The 26,551-nt window shown below is 46.1% G+C and overlaps 1 protein-coding gene across 2 annotated transcripts in view; it reads right to left on the minus strand.

The window, feature by feature from the left end:
* The window catches only part of LOC146064665 (ephrin type-A receptor 3-like), a 206,167-nt gene that overhangs the window by 17,030 nt on the left and 162,586 nt on the right, over positions 1-26,551 (minus strand). For both annotated transcript variants that reach the window (XM_083178437.1, XM_083178436.1), the window contains one exon: positions 7,873-7,934. In XM_083178437.1, the coding sequence (XP_083034563.1) occupies positions 7,873-7,934 (62 nt within the window). The remainder of the gene's footprint in view (positions 1-7,872; positions 7,935-26,551) is intronic.

Below are 26,551 nucleotides of genomic sequence, written 5' to 3' on the forward strand. Positions count from 1 at the left end.
AAATATACCCTACTACGTACATGTGGCAGGACAGGTAATAAAGCTTGCAAGCTTCACTGGGCAGAGACAGGCGTGAATGACTAAATATTCTACATAACAAGTGGGATGTGTACACTCAGTGGCTTAAGTTCGTCCCACTTGCTCGTAGGCAGGATAAATATTCGTGCCCCCTCCACCCACAACACCTTATATAAATACATGTATGCATATGTATGTATGTATGTATGTATGTATGTATGTATACATGTTATGTATATTACATCTCTGGTCCTGCTGGGAGGGGGAGTCAGCCACATAAGTGATATAGACATCTTTTTATGAACTTATTCAAATTTGCAGGGGACCAGAGGTGCCCCCTTGGGAGTGGCAGATGACTCCATTGCCTCCAAGAGTTACACCTCTGTGTACACTACATAAATGACTGTAAATAAATAACTATTACAGGTACAAACATTAGCAATGATGGAAATTACAGTGGTGAGCACCTGTTCCTTTTTCTTTCTCATTGGGAAGTTCATTTCTGGCATTTATTATGAACTGCAGACGTTCAAATGCAACCGTCTAATGCAGCTGATGAAACTGAATTAGTTTCCATAGAAACAGAGATGCTTAAGTGTCACCGGTCCAAGACATGAGCCCAAACTTTAAAGAAAGATCTAAGAAAGATGGGTAAAATAAAAGTCTAACATGTGGGGGGAGATTCTCTAAGCTAAAAATGCGGTAAAAACCCCGTTATCGGGTTTTTACCGCATTTTGGGATGCTGTAAGCATCCCCCGCCGGGTTACCGCGGCGGGGGGCATCGCCAGAAAAATCTGGCGATGCCCCATAGAAGCCAATGGGCTTCTATCGCAACCCTCCGCCCCCCGCGCCGACCCCCAGCCGCCCCACATCGCCCCCTCACCTGTGTCCGGGCAGCACAGCGCAGTGCTGCCCGGACCTGTGACCTCCTCCCTGCACTGATCCTCTTCCGGGTGCAGGGAGGAGGAGAGCCCGGCGCAGCAGCAGCGCCGGGTGTGGGAGGTAGGGGAGAGCCACCGGGACCTGCTGGGACCTGGCGACTCTCACCGCAAAGGACAGCTCTTAACGCAAGAGCTGTCCTTTGCCTTAATTATCGCATATGTTACAGCATATGCGATAATTAAATATGCGATGGGCGGCGAAGGGGGGTGGAGATTCTTAGAGAATCTCCCCCATCGTCTCTTTAGCAGTCACCGATAATTCTCTGAGACATCTTTTGGGAACAGATAAGGGACTCCAGAAAATGGTAATTCGTTTTTGGATCTAGTTCCTCATTAACATTCTTTTTATATTAAAAACTAAAGATGAATTGATCTGTGACCATCTTGGAGACAGCACATTTACACATGTCATATGAAGATGAGTCCAATGGAAATAGATTTAATATCACTGTGTCTGCAGATAAACAGGTATCAGATGGGTCTTCATATACCAAGGTACAAAAGCTATATGGTATGAGTGAGCCGCGCTAAGCTGTATAGCATAGCCACATTTTCTGCATCTTATTCCCATTGCATACGCAGAAAAATATTACTCAATTTGTACTAGTTCTAATTATAGCACAACAGAACCTGGCTTGAGAGAAAGCCAAGTATGCTGCATCGTATACAAACTACTCCTCACACAGTACAAATGTCGCACATCAAACAGTGCAGTTGAGCGGAGGCTGGAGATTTCCTGATTAGTCACCATGCTGCCCGAGAGGGGGGGGGGGGGGGGGGAGTGGTGCCGTACAGCCTCCCCGAGGGCCTGGGGTCCTCCCCTCCTCCTTGAAACTTGGGGCCCTCCCCCAACGGCTCCATTTGATTGTTGCTTGCAGCAGTGCAGAGATGAGTGGTAAGTGTAACATGGGCAAGCGGGGGGAATTTGCTGGCAGGAGGGGGAGGGTCCACCTGTCTTGGGTGTCCTAACCCCCCCCCCCACACACACACACACATACACATACATACACACACACATAGTGTTCCCGCTAGGCTGTTTTAGCGGGGCGCTGCACAATGCCCGATTTTTGAAGGGCAGAATGCGCCCTGCCCCTCTAGCAGCGCCCCGCAAAAACAGCCTGCTGCCTGTCCCGCTGGAGTGCACCGGTGAAGCCCAGCGCTGCCGTAGATTGCGGTGCACAGCGCTTTCCCGGCAGCTCGGGGACGTAGTCACGGCCGGGCACGCCCCCTTCAGTGACGCGGCGGCCCAGGCACGCCCCCTTCAGTGACGCGGCGGCCCCATTTGTGACGTGCTGGCCCAGGCACGCTCCCATTTGTTACACAGCAGCCCGGGCACGCCCCCATATGTGATGCAGCGGCCCAGGCACGCCCCCTTTAGTGACGTCGGCGTGCAAGGTCCGCTTCTCCAGCGCCCTGCCCGTTTGGTTCCTAGAAGGAACACTAACACACCCCACCCCCGAGGGCTTAATTTGGCCCTGGACGAGAAGAGCTGTTTGCCGTAACTGTGGCCATAGTGTATGGGGACATATCCGTAAATAAGGCTACAGCAACTTTTATTATTTATTTATTTTTGTGTGCAATGGTAATGTATACGGAGAACATTAAATGATAATCATTCAGCGATTTCCTGCATCTACCGGATATGAGCGATTGTCATTCAGTTAATGGCAGGGACGTGCAGTCAGGGTAGGCAGGGGAGGCAGTGCTTCCCCTGTCAATTTGTTTTAAAATAATACAAAGAATATACCTATGACACATATTCTGTGTCATAAGTATTTTCTTTATATTATTTTACTAGTTTGAATTATTTGACCTAGTTTGGGAGGCACGATAAGCGTGCCTCCCAAACAGAACTGCAAGGGGATGAAGCGGGGGGCGGGGCTTGGGGCAGGGCTAAGCTTTGGTCTAAAAAACCATTAAAAATAACACTAAAAGCGGCACTTCTAGAAGTGCCTAATTGACAGGGGCTGCTGTGATTGGACAGCAGATCCAGCTGCTGTCCAATCACAGCAGCCCCTGTCATGTAAGCCGAAAGTGCTGCGTTTGCTCCCTGCTGTGACCCATGCCACTGCCTGCTCCCGAGTCCCTGTGTGGCTGCTGCTCCCCTCTCCCCTGCCCCCTACCCAGTGAGTATCATTTTTTTTCGGGGGGGGGGGTACAGCGGGCGGGGACGGAGGTTTGCGGCAGGGGACGGGTGCTGGCTGCTGCTGGAGGAGGGGGGCAGCGGGTGTCGACGTCAGTCAGGAGGGGGGGGTGCGGTGCGGTGGTGGCTGTGACAGTGCCTCTCCGTTCACAGCCACCACCGCACGTCACTGGTTAATGGGCAGCTTTATTCCGCGTAAAACCACGCAACCCAAACCAGGATCAATGCGAAGGTCTTAATGTGACATTGTTATTTGTTCCACCTTATGATTGTCACAATTTTGGTTGACTCGCGTATAAGTCCCATAATGTGTTTTGGTTTTTGTCAATGACAAGTTGATGAGGTTCCCGTCTCATAATTCCTGCTTTCATTTCTGTTTGATTAACCACCTGTAGCAAACACTTCTATTATTTCACTATCTCTAAATCTTCAACCGCCTGAAGTAACAAAGGGGATTTGACAAACCCTGTGTCTCTCTTCTGCGGGAAATATAAGAGGAGGACATGAGCGGATAGTGAGCTAATTACTAGGGATTGATTTTAGCATTAAGCCTGATTTCAGTCCTCGCTAGAGGATGATAAGGGAAAAAAAAAAGAAATCAAATGTTATTAAAGACACACAATTAAAAGCAGAACAAGATGAAACACATCTTGGGGCTTCTGAGATCACCAAACCTGACAATGTAAACAAGCGGGAAGTGAGTGATATGGTGGCATGGAACTTCTGAGATCCTATTATGACATAGGGGGGTTATTCAGACCTGATCACACGTCTGCAAATTCGCGGCGTGAGCTGTTATCTGTAGACTGTGTATGCGCGAGGCCGTCCTGCAATAAAATGATGCTACTTTTTTTTTATCACTGGCTGAACGTAGGTTGATTGACAGGAAGCTGGCGTTTGTGGGTGGTGACCGGCCGTATTCTGGGAGTGTCAGGAAATACCCAGGCGTTTGAGGGGAAGTCGTGTGAGGACGGACATGATCTGACTGATTCTATTGCAGGGCAGTATGTGCTGAGCTACGCACAAACTGCACAAACTGCACCAACTGCACGCACTGGGAAAATCATTTGATGGGAGCTGTTTGCGAATGGATAATAGGATTGCCCAATGGGTCCAAGCTCTGCAAAATACATCACGCTGGAGCTTCGTACATATGGAAAATGCGGCCAAATTCCTAAAATGAAGTTTTCGGAACTTTGGAGGTAATTCATTACCGCTTGCTAAGCAGCTTAAACCCTCAGTAACATGCGAGAGGATGTGTACGAGAACACATCCCCCCGCCGACCAGCGAATGATTTCTCCTGCCGTCACAAATAAAAGTCAGTTTCAACTGACTTTTATTTATGAGCGCTATGACGAAAACCGGGATGGGGTGGCTGATGTTCTGCAATGTCAGCCCCCGGGAGGCATCAGGGAATGCCCAGCATTGTTATGGGGACACCCATAAAACCATGGGTGTTCCTCTGGTCCAGCCCTGTGTCCACCCCCGGCCTTGCCTCCCCGCAGCGTGCGAGTGAGCGAGCGAGCGAGGGAGTGTGTAACTGGACAATGTGCAGAAATTGGAGCTGGGGACGAATTCAGATCACTACAAAGGATCCTGAATCGATCCTCGGACCGCATTTTCTGTGCAATCATGGTTAGCATTACTATCTCACAGCACTGAAGTTATGATTACCACAACGGCTCTATATGTGGGGAGTTTTTATGTTCTCCCAGTGCTCATGGGTTTCATATGGGTACTCCGGTTTCCTCCTACAATTCAAAAATATACTGGTAGGTTAATTGGCTACTGACAAAAATTAGCCCTACTGTGTATACTGTGCACAGGCACATTAGATAGTCCAAATGGCTCTTATCTGCTGGCAAATCCTATGTGCCTATGTTGCTTCCCATTCAGCCCCCCCCCCATCATAAGGGGATTGAAATCTGCAGCACGACCATCTCGATGGGCAAAGCCAACCACTATGAAGGCCATGCTCAGAAGTGCACAAATCGCTATTTTGCGATCTATGCATTTCTGCACATGCGCGCACACAAGGCGATCACAGTTTCAGAGTCGTGGGGCGATACTTTCTGGGGGGGGGGCACCTGCTTGACGTCACATGCGGCTGCTGTGACCCGAAACATGGCCGGCCTGCGCCTGGCTTTGGAGCTAGACTGTTCTACCAACGGTGTGCGAGTGATTTACTGTGGAGTGAAGCACTTGCACTTTTGCGTGACGGGGCTTGACATGCGGGGCCGCCTTGTCCTGTGTTTTGGGCGGTCCCCCACATTCTGCTATCACAAGTTGTAGTTTTGGGAGAATTTGTAAAACTACTGTCAACTCTGAATCAGGCCCTATGTGCGCTGCTAGAACGCGTTCTCTTTTTTCTTGTAAGTGACCACTTTTGTTTGCAGAGATGATTAATTATGAGTGTTCCGAACGCACGTATTTATAGTAAATGTATTTAGAAACTGAAGGAGCTGAATATTTTGCATAAGTAATGCAAATATCACGCAGTTGTGTTCAGTGATCCATGAGGGACACATCTTAAAATGGAAAGGGGTCACACGTCTTTTACAATGCAGACGATGTTGCAGGATTTTAACATAAAGTACATCTAAAATAGACCTAAGTGGGTAATTAAACACTCATTATAGGCATACCTTACCTCTATAATAACATTAGCGAAACCTTGTCGCTATATGCTGAGGCAGCAGCTACGGAAGAGTTTTCTGTGTCCTTCAGACATTTCATTGTCCCTGATTTAAGCTTAGACCTGCTTATGGATTGCATGATTACTAATGGAGTTCTCTTTTAAGTGGATGTATAATGTCTCAGTTCTAAACGTTACAAGTAAAGTTTATCCAAACTTCTTTCATGTGTGTGTGTGCGTGCGGGGATGGGGGGGGATTAGGGTTGGGAATCCCCACCACCGGTCATGCCATCTTGATCATCAGCTGTCCATTCAAGTTGGCATGAGGCATCATTGCATAAAGGAACGCCCCCTCAGTGAGGCAGATCTGATAGCTCCTCCCCTTGTGATATGTTCTGCATGATTATTGGCCACAGCCCCTTCCACAGCTCCATAGGGGAGGTAGAGATCAGAGATTACCTCACCACTACTTTCTTCCAGCCGAGTGCTGCAAATTTGGCTAGTTTTGAAAAATGATTAAATAATACAAAAACTATATTTATAAGTTATGTAATATTCTAATCGTTTTTATAGTCAAAACTCTATAGTACAGTATGACAGGTGAGGCACTGCCTTCTCTGCTGTGGACCAAATTAATACACTTGGAGAATCATATGTATTGCAGTACACCTTAGGAAAAGACTGTTATCTGAGGTTTTACCAGATTTCTTAGCTTGATTTACCATGACCTGAGTGAGGAGACCGGAACACACGGAGGAAACTTACACAAGCTCATCAAAGACAGAAGCACATCTTAACCTGTGCAAATTATATGTAACTCCTTGACTTTCATTGCAAAAGACAAAATGGAAAGGAAAGAGGATGAGGTAGCTATGGTGAGGTGAAAAATGGTAAATGAGCACAGTGGGAAGGGGGTGACAATCTGCAGAAATCACTCTCCTGGTCTGTGCTATGTGAGGAAACTGGTCACTGGTGGAAAGTGCAGGAACTAGTGCACTGGAACCAGTCGCAATGAAATGGTACAAGGACACATGAGGAGACTGAGACTGATATATCAAATAGAAAATGCAATAAAAACCCAGTTTTCATGGTCTTTTTCTGCATTTTGTAATCGCCGATCGCTGCATTTTCACCACGGAGGAAAACACCGGAATTTTCTGGTGTTGCCCTATAGAAGCTTATGGGCTCCTTTTCACAATTATCATGGATCTTGTCTGTCACTGCCTGTTTCGCCCGTGCCCAGACCCAGTGACCACCTCGTCCCTAGCAACAGTGAATTCCCCTTCCGAGTGTAGGGAGAAGGCAGAGCCGGGGAGTCCATGCAGCCATCTGAAGGAGGAGGCTCCCGGGCACAGGAGAAGAGAGGGACCCGCGGAGACCCTCTCACTCGACGCTGGCTCCTTCACAAAGGGCAGCTCTTTTTGTTTGTTTTATTACTACATGCGATTAGTGTTATTGCAATATAATTGCGATGAAATTTCGCAATGATCATACATCCCCGCCTGAGTACTTTGATATACGGTTCTTGATATATCTGTGTGCGACTCAGTCTCCAAATCTGTATATAAAAGCTCCATATACAAACGCCGAGCCCCATCCAGACTGGTTCGATGGGCTGCGAATTTTCGGAGTGTCTCCCCACCCCTGTGTTCAACTGCTCACCTTAGAATGGAGTCTAGACTTACCATGCACGGCGATGGCTGTGGGAAGATCCGGGCCGCCGATGATGTCAGCGTCCCTCTGTTCCAACTGCCGGGCCCACCCGCGTTTTTTGGCGGTACTCCCAGAAAACGCCGGGGGGCAGCCTACAAAAACAGCCGGCGGCTGTCAATCATCTTGTGAACAGCCAGTGACGGTTAGCTATCGCTGGGACCTTCCGCACCCACACAGCGTACTGTGCACATGCGTCGTCATTTAATAATAGGCAGAACTGCGAATAGGTCTGAATCAGGACCACAGTCACACACAATATACAGGTTGGTAGCTGTAAGTTAATTTGCAAGTATTGTTTAACCTACCGTGAATGATTATAAAATGCAAGATTAAAACACGGTCATAACATGAATAATAAACGGTATGAATGCTACACCCAAATAATATGCCCAATACACAGATAATCAAATGTCTTCTTACCTTTAAAAAGGAATCCAAGGACCCATTCTCCATATACTCTGTGATTATCATGACAGGCTTGCCTGGGAAGTAAGGAAACATTTGTACAGGTTACATAACGCCTGCTGGCAGCCAAGGACTGTGTCTGACACAACAGACGCTGACACACAGGATCCATGATGTATGAAAGGGTTTATTTACTAAGATGGGAGTTCTGTTGAAGATGGGATGTTGCTATGGACAACCATTCAGATTCTATCATTTATTTTCTAGAAAGTGCTAAATAAATAAGTAGATTCTGATTGGTTGCCATGGGAAACATCCCATCTTCAATATAACTCCCATCTTTGTAAATTAACCCCATAGTGTACCTTTTGATAATACTAACACATAATTAATCCTGTTTCTTAATATTTTACGCACTTTTGCAGCATCCATCTCTAATTAATTTCTATGCATCAAACCTAACATACATTTGTATATCATTTTAATGAATAAAGCCCAATTATACTATGGCATCATTGGCGGATCCAGGGGAGGGGCTGCAGCACAGTTACATTTTCAAATAGGGGACAGACACCCACTGCCATTCCAAACTGTCTCACTGGCAGTTGGTGCGGCTTCCTTATTTGAACATTGAACTGTGCTGCAGCGCCCTCTCTGGAGCCTCCAATGTATAGCATTGTAGGGTTGTCTGAGTAGATGCTGCACACAGACTAATTCCTTGCTTACCGAACAATGGACAATAACTTCTACAAGTCCAACATGCAACAAGGCAATTGCTATATTTATATAATATGTTCAGTATATCACAGTAAGAATTATCATGTAATTATGTTTAATTGCTTCATTTGGTCCTTTTCACTGGCAGATTCATTTACATGGACAAAAGAGCACCATTTACTAGCTAATAGCCAATCCAATACTGCTCATCCAACGATTTGTCTGAAAGTAGTGATACCTGTTAATTGATCACCCACTCTTCCCAGCAGTGCCTCGGACAGACGGACAGACAGCTAATGGTTATGTGCTAATTGATCAGCCTCTCTTCCCAGCAGTGCTTCGGACAGACGGACAGACAGCTAATGGTTATGTGTTTTTGCAGAATAAAGCTGGGTACACATATGTACAATCGTCGGGCCGTTCTTCCGATCTGCGGACGAACGGCCGTTCGATTGTATATATGTGTACGCTGTCCCGATCCCTTCGTTGCGATCGATAAACGGCCAAAAACGCTCTTGGCCGTCCACGGTCGGTCGGTCGCAGGTTCTTTGCTGCTTAATATTCTTCCGACAGGACGGCTCCATATCGAAAGAAAAGTGACATGTGTACGCACGTTCGATCGATATGCAGCCCGTTCCTGCGATCATTCCTCCCAAAAGCAGCACGCCCATGTGGGTGTTGACTAGCTGCGTCATCCCTCCATCAGCGCAGCATGTAAACAACAGGAAGTCTTCTCCCCCGTACTTTCCGCGCCATGCTGTTAAAGAATATTCGTTGTGTGTGCATTCCTTTTGAAATAAATAATCGTTGTGTGTGCATTCCTGACAGATATAGTTATAGAAGATAGATAGATAGATAGATAGATAGATAGATAGATAGATAGATAGATAGATAGATATGTGATGTTCATTGTTCTGCATAAACACTTAACATTTATTAAGAAATACTGACAAAAAATACTGTGAACACTTTGTTTATTTGGGTGGTCGGACCTGAACAGAGTATATCACATACAGGTGCTTGCATTAAGGTGTAGCAGGAACGCCCACCCACCCAAAAAACATAAAAACACATTTGAACATGGTGGTGTATGTAGTGGAAAGCGGTCCCACGGCAGCAACGCATCACATGGGAACATCCCGGCCTGCTCACATGTGATGCGTTGCTGCCGTGGGACTGCTTGCCATGACATAAGTGCCACGTGTGAAGGTTTAGCAGGAAAGCCCACCCATCCAAAAAACATGCAGTATATCAGCTGTGGTACCTGCCAAAATCTAAATGTACAAATGGACATATTTTCTCTATACAGGTGCTTGCGTTAAGGTGTAGCAGGAACGCCCACCCACCCAAAAAACATAAAAACACATTTGAACATGGTGGTGTATGTAGTGGAAAGCGGTCCCACGGCAGCAACGCATCACATGGGAACATCCCGGCCTGCTCACATGTGATGCGTTGCTGCCGTGGGACTGCTTGCCATGACATAAGTGCCACGTGTGAAGGTTTAGCAGGAAAGCCCACCCATCCAAAAAACATGCAGTATATCAGCTGTGGTACCTGCCAAAATCTAAATGTACAAATGGACATATTTTCTCTATACAGGTGCTTGCGTTAAGGTGTAGCAGGAACGCCCACCCACCCAAAAAACATAAAAACACATTTGAACATGGTGGTGTATGTAGTGGAAAGCGGTCCCACGGCAGCAACGCATCACATGGGAACATCCCGGCCTGCTCACATGTGATGCGTTGCTGCCGTGGGACTGCTTGCCATGACATAAGTGCCACGTGTGAAGGTTTAGCAGGAAAGCCCACCCATCCAAAAAACATAAAAACACATTTGAACATGGTGGTGTATGTAGTGGAAAGCGGTCCCACGGCAGCAACGCATCACATGGGAACATCCCGGCCTGCTCACATGTGATGCGTTGCTGCCGTGGGACTGCTTGCCATGACATAAGTGCCACGTGTGAAGGTTTAGCAGGAAAGCCCACCCATCCAAAAAACATAAAAACACATTTGAACATGGTGGTGTATGTAGTGGAAAGCGGTCCCACGGCAGCAACGCATCACATGGGAACATCCCGGCCTGCTCACATGGGATGCGTTGCTGCCGTGAGACTGCTTGCCACGACATGCACCATGCTTCTGGCCTCCAAATAAACAAGAAGGAGAAAAAAAGTTAAATAAAGTACACAAACTATTTTTTGACTTTACAATGCAAACCGTTATAAATTTTTTCGTATAAAGAGTGTACTACTGCTACGCCTTTTTGGATTTTTGAAATTTTTTGGGCTACGGTATGGACTTTCCCGCTAAGTTCTTGTAGACATTTATGGACTTGTGTCATGTTTTCTTGCATTGTGCTTTCGTCGCTGGACGTGTCAGGTGATGGTGTGTTCTTCTCCCCCTCTGCACTGACATCTGAAATCTCGATGATATCTATAATAAGTACAGATAAAGAAAGGTTTACCTTTCCACAAATGATACGTCACTATCCCATAAAGATGATTTGCAGTATACACTCACCATCTACACTGCTGGTGATCGCAATCACTTGGTGGCCCTCTGCGGTCCCTTCCATCGGCTGCGCAGCCTGGATATCATCTATAGTGACAAGGTAAAGTGACATATTACTACCCCTTGTTGTGTGTATAAAACATGTGTTCTGTTGGTGTGCTGGTACAAAACCTTACCTGTTGTACTCTCCTTCTTTATTTTTAGGTTGGAGGCCCTGTCTCTGCCTTCCTCATGTCTTCTCCTGGGATGGATTTCCTCTGAGTAAAAACAAGCAACATGTCAGCAAAACACACAAAATGTAATGGATCATGACAGTATATTAATAAAGCTACCTAGGGCATTGGACTCACTTCTTTTAATAATTCCACGAATTTTCTTGAGCTTGGCCTGCTCCTTGTGCTTCAGGTCCGACCACCGTTTTTGGAGCTGGTATTTGGACCTTCTTTTCCCAAACTTCTCCTTTATCTCCTTGCATACACGCTGCATAATAATTTCTTTTCTATAATTTGTCTTGGGGTATGTTTTTCTCGAACAATCGTAGTCCCTTCTATCCAGCATTTTGACCATCAGTTCCACCTCTGCAGATGACATGGCGGATGCGCGCGTCACTTTTTTCTCCTTGTTGTCAGCGATTTCTTTATCTGTTGTTATCAGTGCAGAATTGGAAAACAAAGGTTCTGTAGGTTCTGTACTGGCCTCCCCCATATGCGGTGGCGCCAGACCCTCCGACATGGCTCCTCGATGTCCCGTGTCTGTGTGACGCGAAGCACGTGCGTGGGGCGGAGATTCGTGTGCTCATCCAATCACTGTGTTTCAAGCCACGTTCAGCACGAAAGAATATTCCGTCGTTGCTGTTGGATTGATCGGAGCAGCGCAGCGAATTTTCCGGACTGTATCGACAATTATTTCGGTGAGTATTAACACAAAATGTGTAGTTTTCTATGACAGGGACTTCAATCTGTGGGCCATGGGTATGCTGGGGCTTGTAGTGACCGTGTATCCTATGTCCCACAGAGTTTCAACTCCTGTACTATAGCTACAGTATATCTAGTGTCCCACAGACTGAACACCTGTACATTAAATGGTTTATGGTGTAATAATATGCCTTTTTATTTTATTTTTTGGAACAGAAATTCAACCATGGCAGAAAAAAATGTCGAATTTATGAAGGACTTCATTGAGGCCTACAGGGATCAGAATTGTCTCTGGAATACCAAATCCAAAGACCATTCGAATCGGCAGAAGAGGCTATCTGCTCTGGAGGAGCTGGTGAGGGTGAGCCAGACCTACTACCCCACAGCAAATGTAGAGTGGGTCCGGACTCGGATCGCTAATATGAGGACCGTATTTAAAAAGGAACTAAATAAGGTGGAGTCCTCAAAGCGGTCTGGGGCAGGGGCAGACCAAGTCTATGTGCCCAGGCTGTGGTACTACGACCTGCTGGCCTTCACGGTGGACCAGGAGCTGCCCAGGGATTCGGTCAGCAACACTACAAGGAACCAGCCTGCCCCCTCCACCTCCGCGTGCAACCAAGAGCTTTCTGATGACACCATTTGCGGCACAGTAAGTAGACGTATTTTATTTTAAAAAATTTTTTTTAAACCAGATAAATATAACAGCAAGTACAGTATAAAAATTGTGAACATGTAAAATGAAAAGGGGGGGTATCGCCCCCTGCAACTGACCTCTCTGTTGGGCACAACAGAGAGGTCAGTTGCAGGGGGCGATACCCCCCCTTTTGGTTATACATCGTCAATTTGACCTTCTCTGTGGCCCTAATTCTGGTTCTTCTCAGTGGTGGAGGTATACTGTTATCCGCCTGAGAACACAGTGATCAATATTCAGACATCGCAAGTGCATTTACCACATTTTTTGTATTTGGAACTTTTGGTTGTCATTGGTAATCCCTGGTATCTACACTGTTGTAGTCTTTCTGGCGCGGATTATTGTAATATTTTTTGTTGTCTAAAATTAACGGAATAATATCATTCTGCCAATCCACAGCGCCAACACCAATAAAATACTGCATGTATTCATCCCTGTTAATTTAGCACGCATAGATGCATTTCTGGTGTTTAAATTAGTATTTGGTATGTCTGGTATCTAAATAATTAGTTTCCAGAGATGCCAGTCATAACGCCTCTTCAACTAGCTCACTTTCATCCATGGCAGCAACATGGTGGTGTATGGGCTGCGTTCTTCTGCGTAGATATAAAAATATATGGAAGTCTTAAAAATCGATAGTGATACATCATTGTCATCTTGTTTTGTTACAGCCATCGCTATTTGCCGAGGATGAATCTTCGGCATCGCTGGAGGTGGCATCACAGCTGCCTTCACCGGCCCTCTGCTCCACCCCCACACCAACCGCCACGACCAGCGCTGAACCGCAAACAAGCGCTCAACCTCCAGCAGAAGCGCCATCAAGAAGAGGGCGCAAAAGGCCGAGGCAGACTCCAGATGCTGCGGACGTGGCAACCACCAAGATCCTGGAGTCTGCCAACAGATTGATGACCATGGATGAGGATGATGCGGACCGGGTGGGGAGTGTATTAGCTGACAATTTGCGAAAGTTGGACCCGGCTACAAGGGTGGAGGTAGAGCGCATATTTTATGAGACGCTGTACCGGGCCCGTGTGGGGACTCTGTCCCGGCACACACGTCTCACCGATGAGACCCCTCTGCCTAGGGTTGAATTTCAACCCATCAGCCCAGCTCCTATACCCCAACAAGCGGTATTTCACCCGGTGCAATATCCGCAGTATCAACATTTACAGCCACCAACTGGGCAAAGGCAGCACCAACCGGCAACGTTGGCTAATACGCTCCCACCAGGTCCACCTGGTGGCCCCTTCCAGAGTTTATTGGAAAGTCCATCTCCCTCCCAACCACCGATGGATACAGGGGATTATGGGGTGGGACAAGTTTACCACCATATGTAAATATTTTATATAGTTTATTTAAGTGCATTATTGTTTTAAATATTTTTATGTTTAAGTATTTCTTTATTATTTATTTACTTGTTATTTATGTTATATTTTTTATAAGTTTATAAGTTAATAATTTATATAAAAATAAAAAATTCTGTAATCTAGTTGGTGTCCGTGTGAAAATATCATTTACCATGCAGGGTGACTATAGGGCACAGATATACATACGTACAAAGTACCAGGAGAAATTGGCATAGAAATAGGTGTGGTGGAGCAACTACTTGCTAGTACATAAACACCAGTACTGGGTACAGTCTGCACTCCAGGTGCCGTGGCATTGTGCCCTCCAGGAATGCCTGGCACCTGAGTACTACCACTCACTTGCCGTGATTCGGCCTCCACCTCCCCCTCCTTGCTGCAAGAAGACGCAGAGGACAACTTGTGCGGAACTGTGAGTATACAAATTTTATTGGCAAAATATGGATTATTACACACCAAAAAACAATATATTTACAATGACAAAAAGGTACATTTTTAAGCAATCATGTCATTCTGCCACTCCACAGCCCCAACACCATTGAAATAATTCAAGTACTCGTCTCTTGACAACTTTGCTTGCGTTGATGCATTTCTGGTGTTTAAATTAGTTGCCAAAGCTGTCAGACCAATAGGCTCGTCAACAACTTGGCTCTCATCCACTGTAGCCCCCAGTTGTTGTGTGTGCACCGCTTTTCTGCGCAGGTAGTTGTGCAGCACACAACAGGCCAGCACCACTTTGTCAATCTTATCTAGGCGCAGATTGATGGGACTGTGAAAAATTCTGAATTTATTACTCAGAATCCCAAACGCATTTTCAACCACTCGCCTGGCACGTGACAGGCGATAGTTAAAAATGCGTCGTTCCCTGTTCAGCGCCCTTTGTGGGTAGGGTTTAAGGACATTAGGGTGCAATGCAAAGGCCTCATCCGCCACAAAAACAAAGTTCAAACCGTGCTCATTTTCAGTCCGCTCTGGCAGATTCAGTTCATTTTTTTTCAGTTGGTCGTGGAAAAAGGTATTCTCCAGGGCTCCTCCATCTGAAACTCTACCATTTTTCCCAATGTCCACAAATACAAACTCGTATCGGGCATTAGCGATGGCCATTAGAACAATGCTGAAGAACCCCTTATAATTATAATAAAAAGATCCACTCTTTGCAGGGGGCATGATCCTGACGTGTTTGCCATCGATAGCTCCACCACAATTAGGGAAATTCCATAGATCACGGAAATCACGTGCAATATTTTGCCACTCCTCCTTGGTCGATGGAAACTGCAATATAAAAGTATATGCGTATTAATAATCTGTTTGGTTGATTTTAGACCCATCAGCCCTCCCCCATTGCAGCCTCAAAGCTATTACCCGCCTTATCAAAAAGACCCCCCACCCACTGGTGTAAAAGATTAAATCAACAGGCATTGTAAAGATATACATGTAGGGTACAGGTATGTGCACAGCTATACATATGGGGGACATGTATGTAATTTCCATATTTACCTTCATGTATTTGTCCTGAAGAACTTGGACGATGGCATCACAGGTGTCTGGTATTATCAACCCCAGCGCTTGAGATGAGATTGCGGTGGTGAATCTCAGGTCGGCAAGGGTCCTGCCTGTTGCCAGGTAACGCAGCGTTGCCACCAGTCTCTGCTCTGCAGAAATGGGCCTCCTGAAATAGGTGTCCTCTCTCTCTATTAAAGGGGTAACCAGTGTCAGCAGCTCCATAAAGGTAGCGTCATCCATACGGAGATAATTCCTGAAATCATCAGGATTGTTCTCCCGTATCTCCTTTAGCAATGGCATGTGGGAGAAGGTGTCTCTCCTCAGAAGCCAGTCTCTGGTCCAGCAGCTCCGATTCTTGGTCCTTTTTCTTTTTTTAATAGCCCGCAATCTAATGGCCATAGCAGCCAAAATGCACGCACGAGCCTTCCTTCTCCTCAAGCTCATGATTAAAAAGGCCCAAATGCACCGATAGACGAACGAACGTACGTATATCCAGTACAGCTAGCAATGATCTGAATAGTCACGGCTCTATTCACTGTACTACACGAACGATTCTTTGTTCCGTGATCACGCCTCGTTTTGGTATGCTCTTTTAATCCAGCCCATTATGATAATGTTGTGTACATTTTTATCGTGTGAATAGCCAGAACGGGAGAGTGTGTACGGTGGTACAATCTTTTTCTTGCGATTGTTTGGACGGGAGTACATCGGACGTCGCAAGTACAATTGTACATATGTGTACGCGCAGATCGGTCGTATGTTTCGGACGGCCGAACGTGTATTCGGTCGATCGAACGGTCGCAAGAAAAATTAAATTGTACATATGTGTACCCAGCTTAACACTTAAGATTTTATGTAGAACATCAGCCCCACGGTAAAATGCTCCTTTTAATGATTCCCATCAAGCTGAAAGCCTAATTACTGACATTAAGATAAGACAATCACTGAGTATAGATTCCCCCCACTAATTGTAAAACAGATAGTGAGATAGACATCCTCATTAGCCTGTGCAATCACTGTGCATGATATCAGGTTCATTTACATATCCAATTAACTAACCCTTCATCAAACTGTTAAAAAGTGTTCAGGAAATTAGTGTACTTTAACTTGAACAATATATGTGTATTAGTTTATCCACGTCAATTGGTTTACAAAGTTATAAAGTCATTTATAGATTTTTTTTACTATAAATACAGAACTGTAGAAGTGCGCTAACTCCAATACTGAGATTTCAGATTTGTCCAGGGTTTCAGAAAGTTTTAATACAATTTTAGGAACCTAAGTTCTGTGCAGGGTCAGTGTAATAAGGGGACGAATTCTGCATTCCAGCTATGGGGAACCTGGGTTTCAAAATACCGACTCCAGCGTTCCACCAGGAGACGGTGCTGGAATCCCGGCTTGTATACTGAGGCAGGTTAGGTAAGGACAAGGTACTAGGAGGAGAGGGAGCGGGACTTGATGTTAGGATACTGGGAGATAGAAGGCTAGAGTTAGGTTGTGGGGAGGGAGGGTTAGGTTTAGGTGGCAGGGAATGGGGGTTAGGCACTAGTGGGAATGGCTAGGGTCATGCTTCGGGGGGAGGGTTAGGGTTACAGGAACTGTACTTCCTCCTAGGCTGCAGTCTGATGGACATACTGGTGCAGGAAAGGGATGGCAAAAGCCAGCTTTTCAGAAAACGGGTGTGTCTGCCCCATGTTCTGGGAGCATGCCTAGGCCAGTGATCGCCTCCCCTGACACATCTTCACTGGCCCTGCTGCGTGAAAACCCTGCACATCCAGAATTACCTGAGGGTTACTCAGATGACCAATGTTCATGCAGATAGTCCAAGTTTACACTGCACCCTGGAACCGAGTTATTGTATACTGAACACAGGTCTGGCCTGTACGTCATTCACAGACTCTCCCTTGAGGTAAACCTCTGCATACACAGCTAATCAGAAGCTTCTAAGCATACCCCGGATCGGATAACCAGGGTTGAGCTGTTTACACTGCACCGTTACCCAGGTAACTACCATGGTCGAATTCCCAGTCACTCGATCAGGGTTATTTTCAAGGACCCTTTTACACCAAGCTGTGACCTTGGTAGACCTGGCAATAACCAATGTTATTGGGGCATCTCTATGTGAATAATACCACTTTTACACCAACTAAGCCGGGTCGCACCTGGGATTTTGGAATCAGCTAAAAACCCTGTGCGACCCAGCTTGCAACCCTTTTAGGCCTGCTTCCAACCTGGCATAATGCCAGAAATGGGTCCTGGGCTGGCGCTGGGAGATAAGAGCATCTCCCAGTGCTGGCTTTTCCATTGCAGTGAATGGGTCCCATGTCACATCGACCAGGGATACCCGTTTACACTGCACAGCGATCCGGGTTGAAATCATGTTCAACCCCGAGCGATTCCTGGGTTGATTACCCGGGTCTCACGACCCAAGTCAGACATTTTACACAACTAATTCCCGGGACTGAAAAAAGGCCATGGGATTAGCATCCCTAAAGAGGATATTCAGCCGTCTGTAATGGATTGGGTAGGCTATCAGGGCTAGTGTCACCACTAGGCAGCTCTAGGCATTTGCCTAGGGTGCCGGCCACTGGAGGGTGGCAGTTTGCAGCAGGTCCCCCCCGGATGGAGGTGAGTGGCACCGGCCACAACTCCCCCCTTCTAAAGCGATTAGGCGGCCGCCGCTGCATCACCCGACCCCCCGTGGAATGACGCTTCAACCGGGACACTTAGCGGCACCGACGGCCGCATCACCCCCGAACCCCCTGTCAAACCACCCCCTCCCCCCGGCTGCCGCCTCAATTACCGGCACCCGAACCCATGGCCCCCCGGCACTGGAGGCTATACGTAACATGGTGCAGTGGAATATCTGAGCAATGTATACGACAGCCATAGTTTTAATATATTTAAGTTCATTGAAGTTTGGTGTACTCTATTATGGTACAAAAGTCAGCCCCTGTGAGGGACAGTGTTGGAGATCTACAGCTGGAAACAATGTTTTACTAGGGTTTCCTCCAACATGATGTCTTTGTTAATGAGCTGATGGGAAATAATGGTGTAAAGGACAGATACAGTACTGTGATTTCTAACTAATATGTGGGTCTTATTTTAATGCTGCTACAGTACTGTATGTATCAGTTTAGATTATGAATACATCAGTTTGAGTGGAGCCTACAGTATGAGGTGAACCACTGCCCTCCCCACACAGGTTAGGACAATGGCAGGAGGCCCCTGAAATGGCACACTAGAGCAGAGGTTCCCATACGTGGTCCTCAAGACACCCTAACAGTACAGGTATTAAGTATATCCATGCTTGGCCACAGGTGACTTAATTAGTTCCTCAGTCAGTTTGATTAACCCCTTGAGTGGTATGCCAAGAAATGTTCCGAGCTCAGCTGCGGGCATACCACAAATATGAAATATGTGCGCGCCAGTGGCGTCCAGGTGTGCACCACTGGAGCATCACCTCTAGAGCCCTCCCTCCCCAATCACCCACCCAACCCTCCATCACCTGTGCTCCGGCGATCACATGCCAGAGCTCTTCTAACACCGCTTCCCCCGCCGCTTCCGCCTGCCGCCATACTTTTAGTAGCAGTGAGGTCGGCGGCAGGCTCGGGGATGTTCGGGGCGGCTCGGGGGGACTCGGGAGTGCTTAGGCACCCGAGTCCTCCCAAGCCTGCCACGACCATCCCCCAGCCTGCTGCCGACATCACTGCTCAATGTGACAGAGGCAGCGGGGACACTAGCGGCAGCAGGGAAGCTCTGGCATACTAACGCCGGAGCAGAGGTGAGGGAGGGGGGGCTTCCCACTTCCCACTATGGTTGGTTTTTCTGGGGCAGGACAAACCTGCCTTGGTATGGGTTAAATCATCTGTGCTGTGCCATGGGTAGACCTAAAACATGGACCATTGGGGTGCCTTAAGAAACGCATTGGGGTACCTCTAGACCAGGCATGTCCAATCTATGGCCCTCCAGCTGTTGTGAAACTACAAGTCCCATCATGCCTTGGCACAGTTTTGCTATTAGGAAATGCTAAAACTATTGCAAGGCATAAAGCACAACGGAATATGCTGCATTATATAAGAAACTGTAAATAATAATAAGGCATGCTGGGATGTGTAGTTTCACAACAGCTGGAGGGCCACACTTTGGCAATGCCTGCTCTAGACTAAGCAATATCTTAAATAAAAATGGCACACATGTATTGTTAATACCAAAGCAGCTACACCAGGGATGTCAAACTCACAGGCCAACAGCTGTTGTGGAACTACACATCCCAACATGCCCGGCCACAGTTTTTATATAATGGATTGCTAAAACTGTGGCAGGGCTTGCTGGGATGTGTTGTTCTATAAAAGCTGGAGCAACATGAGTTTGACACCACTGATCTACACAGTATAGATCACATCTGATCCCACATTTAGGGCACATATTTTTTTCTCATTTCTCTTAAGGTGCATACACGCTGTACAATTTTTTTGACCAATTTCATTCATTTCGGCCATTCTGAACGAAACTGATCAAAAAATCTTTCAGTGCGTTTGCGATGAACGACGAATGATGATGCGCATACCCGCCAGTTGTTCATCAAGGTTGTTCGTCAACTGTGCATGCAGCTCAATTTAGAAATCTTTCAAAAAGATCCTATAAACTGTATCTAGATGTTTCGTCTGTCGTGAACGTCTTTCGTCCAGGACACTGGGTTCAGGGGAAAAGTCTTTCAACGAAATTGGTCAAAAAAATTGTACAGTGTGTATGCACCTTTAGAATTCCGACCTGATTGCTCCCAGTGCCATTCATTTATAGCATATTCTGTAAAATGCGAATACACATAGATATATTTTTCTTTAGTACAGTACAGTGGGCCTAACTCAGTCCCGATCGCTGGGCTGTGAATACACAGCCTGAGCGATTACCAAACTACTGCGCATGCACGAAAACTCCCCGTGAACAGCCAGTGTCATCTTTTTGAGGCAGTCCTATGGCAGTCCTGTGCCGGCGGAGCTTCAGCCCACTTTGTACAATGATATTATTATATTACTCCCACATTGAGAAACCTGCTGCTGACTGTATATACGGGTCTGTGTAGTACACAAGCCAATGCTAGGAAGTCTATGGCTGAGAGGCGTCAGCCCAGGCTGTGAATCTGTCATCGTTGGGATTTTCACTCGCCCAAAATCTCACAGAGAGCAATGGACCTGCCAGATCACATGACCCTGATAACTGAAGTGAACACCCACCAAAAATGCTCAGGGAATGCGATGGCCATCACATTTAGCAGAGCATGCAAAGAGCTGGACGATTGACACCAGGTCTAATGCGCACCAGGTAGATGGCATTCCAAATAATAGCATTGTACAGAGTAAAATATCTCTCAACATTCTACCTTTTATAGGTACACAGCTCTGCGCTCCTCTATCTCTGTCTCCATTACGGAGTGAAAGGCGGCAGGTGTGTGCAGGATAGGCTTTTACCAGAGTTCCATTTATAATGTCAGATGCGTCTGAGACTTACATGCCCAGATAAAGAGCTGTCAGACATGATAAATGACTCTTTTCCCTGAACACGACATTGGCTATTGCACTGGTGCGTGCAACTGGGGGTTCAGGAACCATCCAGTAAAGCTAGCACAGCAGCTCACTATATTACCATTATTACTTTGTTTTTAAAAACTGTTTTTCTTATGGCTTTTATACATAAATAGCCCTTAAATGGCCTTTATTGTGTATTGTTATTTTATACATAAATGCATTTATACATAATTAGCCGGACATAGGACCTTAATCTGGTCCTACCCACCCCGCCACCCCCACTTGGCGAGTTCTCCGTATGGCAGCGATTGGATGTTTTGCATAAACATCCATTTGCACCCTTGGGTGTGGGGGCCAATGATTTGGAAGGAGCACTCTCTGGTGTCTTGGCTTTGCATGCTCCCTGTACGGTAACAGGGTGGGCAGCTGACTTCCGGTGATGTCAGATGCCCGCCCCCGGGAGCCGCGTCACTGCCTTATCTCCATGGGAACGCCCAGTGTTTTAATGCGAACACCATGTTGCCACTGTCCCACGCCCCCCGCCTGCACCGGTAGGTGCGAATGGGATGGCTAACTAGCAGTTTGCCGTGCCTGCTCGCACCCAGTGTGTGCGCAGAAACGCATACCTCCCAACATTTGTCGACGGCGACTCGGGACGCATCTCCTGCGCGCCGGAAATTTCAGGGGGGGTGTGGCCTAATTTAGGGGGCGTGGCCTATACTCGCGGCTCCCCCGCGAGGCCACGCCCCCATTTTGCCGCTATGGGGGCATGACCCAGAGGCTCTGTGAGCCTCTAGCCATGCCCCCAGCCCCCTGGATGCGGGAATAGACGCTGTGCGCATGCGCACAGCGTTTATTCCCCGCTGCTTAGCAGCCGACAGGGGGGACTCCCAACAGCCCCCCCTCACCGCGGGACACTGCCGACCGCGGGAGGGACAGTGGGACAGGCCCTGATAATCGGGACTGTCCCGCTGAAATCGGGACTGTTGGGAGGTATGGAAACGCACATGCGCACACATACGCTCAGAACAAAAACATCGTTCCCCATAACAACGCGCGGGAGCGAGGCACCCAAAATAAGGCCCATTATGTATTTGAACATAGGGAGCCTGGAACCAAACAGAGGCCATTTAAAACATGGCAGAAGTGCAGCCAGTGGCATCAGCATTTCAAGGCAGCAAGTCTAAAGCTGGGTACACATATGTACAATTTCATTTTTTTTGCGACCGTTTGATCGACCGAATACACGTTCGGCCGTCCAAAACATACGACCGATCTGCGCGTACACATATGTACAATTTTACTTGCGACGTCCGATGTACTCCCGTCCAAACAATCGCAAGAAAAAGATTGTACCACCGTACACACTCTCCCGATCTGGCTATTCGCACGATAAAAATGAACACAACATTATCATAATGGGCTAGATTAAAAGAGCATACCAAAACGAGGCGTGATCACAGAACAAAGAATCGTTATTGTTAAAGTTATCGTTAGAACAAACGAATATTCTTTAACAGCATGGCGTGGAAAGTAGGGGGGAGAAGACTTCCTGTTGTTTACATGCTGCGCTGATGGAGGGATGACGCAGCTAGTCAACACCCACATGGGCGTGCTGCTTTTGGGAGGAATGATCGCAGGAACGGGCTGCATATCGATCGAACGTGCGTACACATGTCACTTTTCTTTCGATATGGAGCCGTCCTGTCGGAAGAATATTAAGCAGCAAAGAACCTGCGACCGACCGACCGTGGACGGCCAAGCGCGTTTTTGGCCGTTTATCGATCGCAACGAAGGGATCGGGACTGCGTACACATATATACAATCGAACGGCCGTTCGTCCGCAGAACGGAAGAACGGCCCGACGATTGTACATATGTGTACCCAGCTTAAGGCAAATAGCTGAGGACTTGCAATTAGCAATTATCTAAATAACCAAATTATCCATATCTGTAAGACGTACAGCTATCCCATAAGTAGTAGAACACCTGTTACCAAGCTTTCAGCTTGGACCCACTAACGTCTTACTCACTCCCTCAGTGCTCATAACCCAGCATTGTATAAAGTATATCAGCTTTCTTATACAGTGTATGGCACTGAACATGTTAACCAGAAGACTGTTTTGAACTGAAAGATCTGAGCCATTCCATCTATATTAATAAAGCAGAAATGATTACTGAATATTTAGCTGTGGTCCCCATCTGGTGATTGTTTCCCGTAATTTTATGTCTCTACTTAAAAGGAAACTAAAGATTTTTTCACATCATTCCCTGTCCTCACCTTACAGAATGGAGATTGAGATTGTTCTATTAACCCCCCACTGGTCTTTATGCTGCCCTATATATATATATTACTTGGCACAGAACTCGGTTTTATTAATAACCATATACGGCAATGAGATACACCGCTACACAGGAAAGACTGGGATATATCTCTTTTGTTGGGTGACACCTCTATGGAGTAAATTTACTAAAACTTCTAAAAATTAGAAGAGGTGAAGTTATCCATAGCATCCAATCAGATTCTGTCTTTCATTTTCTAGGAGGCAACAGAGAAATGACAGAAATATTATGATTGGTTTCCATGGGCAACATAGTGGGGCCTATACACGGGACGAGTTGAGCAATCTAGTATCGCTCAGTACGGTTCGCTCAGCACACAGCACTCTACCAGCAATGTCTGCTGAGTAATCTGTTATGCCCGTGTTCTCTGGGGAGAGAACACTGGCAATGGCTTGAAACAGCTAGTCTGGCAATAGCGGCGTGCGGGACTGCATCGCTGGCGCCATACACACGGAGCAATCTGTGCTTCATTTCTAAGCAATCTAGTCAGATCTCTATTTTCATATTTAGAAGCATTAGTAAATGTACCCCTACTAGTAAACATACATAGAGCACATTCAGTATTAGTAAAAAAAGAAAGGAGTGGAGCGCTATATAATGATGTTGAAAATATTAAAAAAGAAAATTAATGGTAGGTCAGTAGGGTATAACAATTCATATACATTTATTAATTGGTTAAAATAGTAGACACTGGTATGTCTCAATAGGATATCAATATGAATAAAATAATATAATAAAAAACAGCAATTGAACTAAAATCAGGATTATTGGAAAGAGCAAAAGATAAATGCGTTCTCCCACTTGCCGATTAGATTGTGATAGTCAATTCTCCTTATGCTGGATTAGAGATGAGGGTGTCCATAAACCATGCTGGGATCATCTTGATTATAGTACAGATGTTTCTGTCTTGGTGGACGTGACAGGTGTACCAATGTGAAACTGTATCCCGAGGAGTATGCTGGTGGTGGTATCCCAATTTCTCATCCAGAAGTTGTATCGGAGTCCGAGTAGGTGGCAAAATATTGGTGGGAGTGTCCCGCACTTTTGCTCCAAGTCCAAATAAATATAGCAGGTGTCCTGACGCGTTTCGTCACCCAAAACTGGTGACTTTATCAAGTCACCAGTTTTGGGTGACGAAACGCGTCAGGACACCTGCTATATTTATTTGGACTTGGAGCAAAAGTGCGGGACACTCCCACCAATATTTTGCCACCTACTCGGACTCCGATACAACTTCTGGATGAGAAATTGGGATACCACCACCAGCATACTCCTCGGGATACAGTTTCACATTGGTACACCTGTCACGTCCACCAAGACAGAAACATCTGTACTATAATCAAGATGATCCCAGCATGGTTTATGGACACCCTCATCTCTAATCCAGCATAAGGAGAATTGACTATCACAATCTAATCGGCAAGTGGGAGAACGCATTTATCTTTTGCTCTTTCCAATAATCCTGATTTTAGTTCAATTGCTGTTTTTTATTATATTATTTTATTCATATTGATATCCTATTGAGACATACCAGTGTCTACTATTTTAACCAATTAATAAATGTATATGAATTGTTATACCCTACTGACCTACCATTAATTTTCTTTTTTAATATTTTCAACATCATTATATAGCGCTCCACTCCTTTCTTTTTATATTTACCTATTCTTTCAAGGAATTGACCTTCCTTGGTGTGAGCTGCTTTGTCCGCACACACCTCACTCCTGTCGCCCATTTTTTACCTTAACGGTAAAATAACCCACCTTCCCTGACATTCAGTATTAGGTGTGATTTTACTCAAACAGCATTTATTAAATGTATAATTATAAAACCTTATTATGCTCCAAATATGGTTTGCACGTTAGAAAATTATAATTTGAAAAATGAAGATTTGCAGAAATGTACCAATGTGACACAAACACACAGGGACAGGTGCTGCGGAAGGATCCGGTTCTAGTGATGTGCAAGAACAAATGACCCCTTTCCCAAGAGTTTCTACATTGGACCCTCCTACTTACTTCCTGGGATCATTAATATTTGTGGGTGTGTCTGATTTCTGGGGATAGCCCACAATTATTATTTGATAGATAGGCTCCTCCCAGGGCATCTTAAGAGAGGAGGAGGCCCTTGGACAGCCTAGTATTAGAACATAGGGTAAATGTATATAGCAGTGATAAGAGTGGAGAAGTGAGCCATTGGAGAAGTTGCCCATAGCAACCAATCCGCATTGAAATAACATTTATAATTTGCATACTATAAAATGATACAAACAGCTGATCAGTTGCCATGGGCAACATCTCCACTGGCTCACTACTCCAGTCTTATCACTGCTTCATACATATACACCATTGACCCCTATATAAAAAGATAAGGTGAAACAGTGAGTAGCTAATATTTTAGTATTACATATGATCATACTGTACAGGGAGTTTAGAAATAAAAAACAGACCAATGGATAATTTTTTGGTACAAAGTTTCGTAAACTTTTGTGGCAGAATGAGGTATATTGTATCACAACTGTCACAAGTTACTATGATACGGTATAAAAGTTTGCACAATTGTATGCATTTTACACTTTTTGAGCTGGGATAGTCATACTGCTGTGTAATGCAGTTAGGGCAGAGGTGGGATTCAGCCGGTTCTCACCGGTTCTGCAGAACCTATACCTAATATATGATTGGGTCTGCAGAACCATTTGCTAAGGAGCGCCGCGGACGCTCACAAGGTACTTTAAGCAGCTGTGACAGCCGGGTAGAGAGCTGCGTGCTGCCCCGCTGTATATACAAAGCAGGTCTGCAGCTATTTTGAATGCTACTGCTGGACTGCAAGCTAATAGAAGCTCACGGTCCGGCAGCCAATAGAGCGGCAGTGGTGGCTCCTTATTGGCTGCTGGGCCGCGAGCTCCTATTGGCTTGCGGTCCAGTGGGAGAATTCAAAATAACCGCGGACCTGCATTCAGTATACAGCTGGGCAGCACGCATCTCTCTGCCTGGCTGTCACAGCTGCTTACAGTACCTTGTGAGCATCAGCGGCAGTAAGATGCGGCAGCATTTCACTCCCCCTTGACAATGAGCAATTTACTCCCCCTTGACAACCAGCATGTATTCCCCCTTGGC

The sequence above is a fragment of the Crinia signifera genome, chromosome 3, assembly GCF_055691185.1.
Source record: "Crinia signifera chromosome 3, ASM5569118v1, whole genome shotgun sequence".
Classification (NCBI taxonomy): Eukaryota; Metazoa; Chordata; class Amphibia; order Anura; family Myobatrachidae; genus Crinia; species Crinia signifera.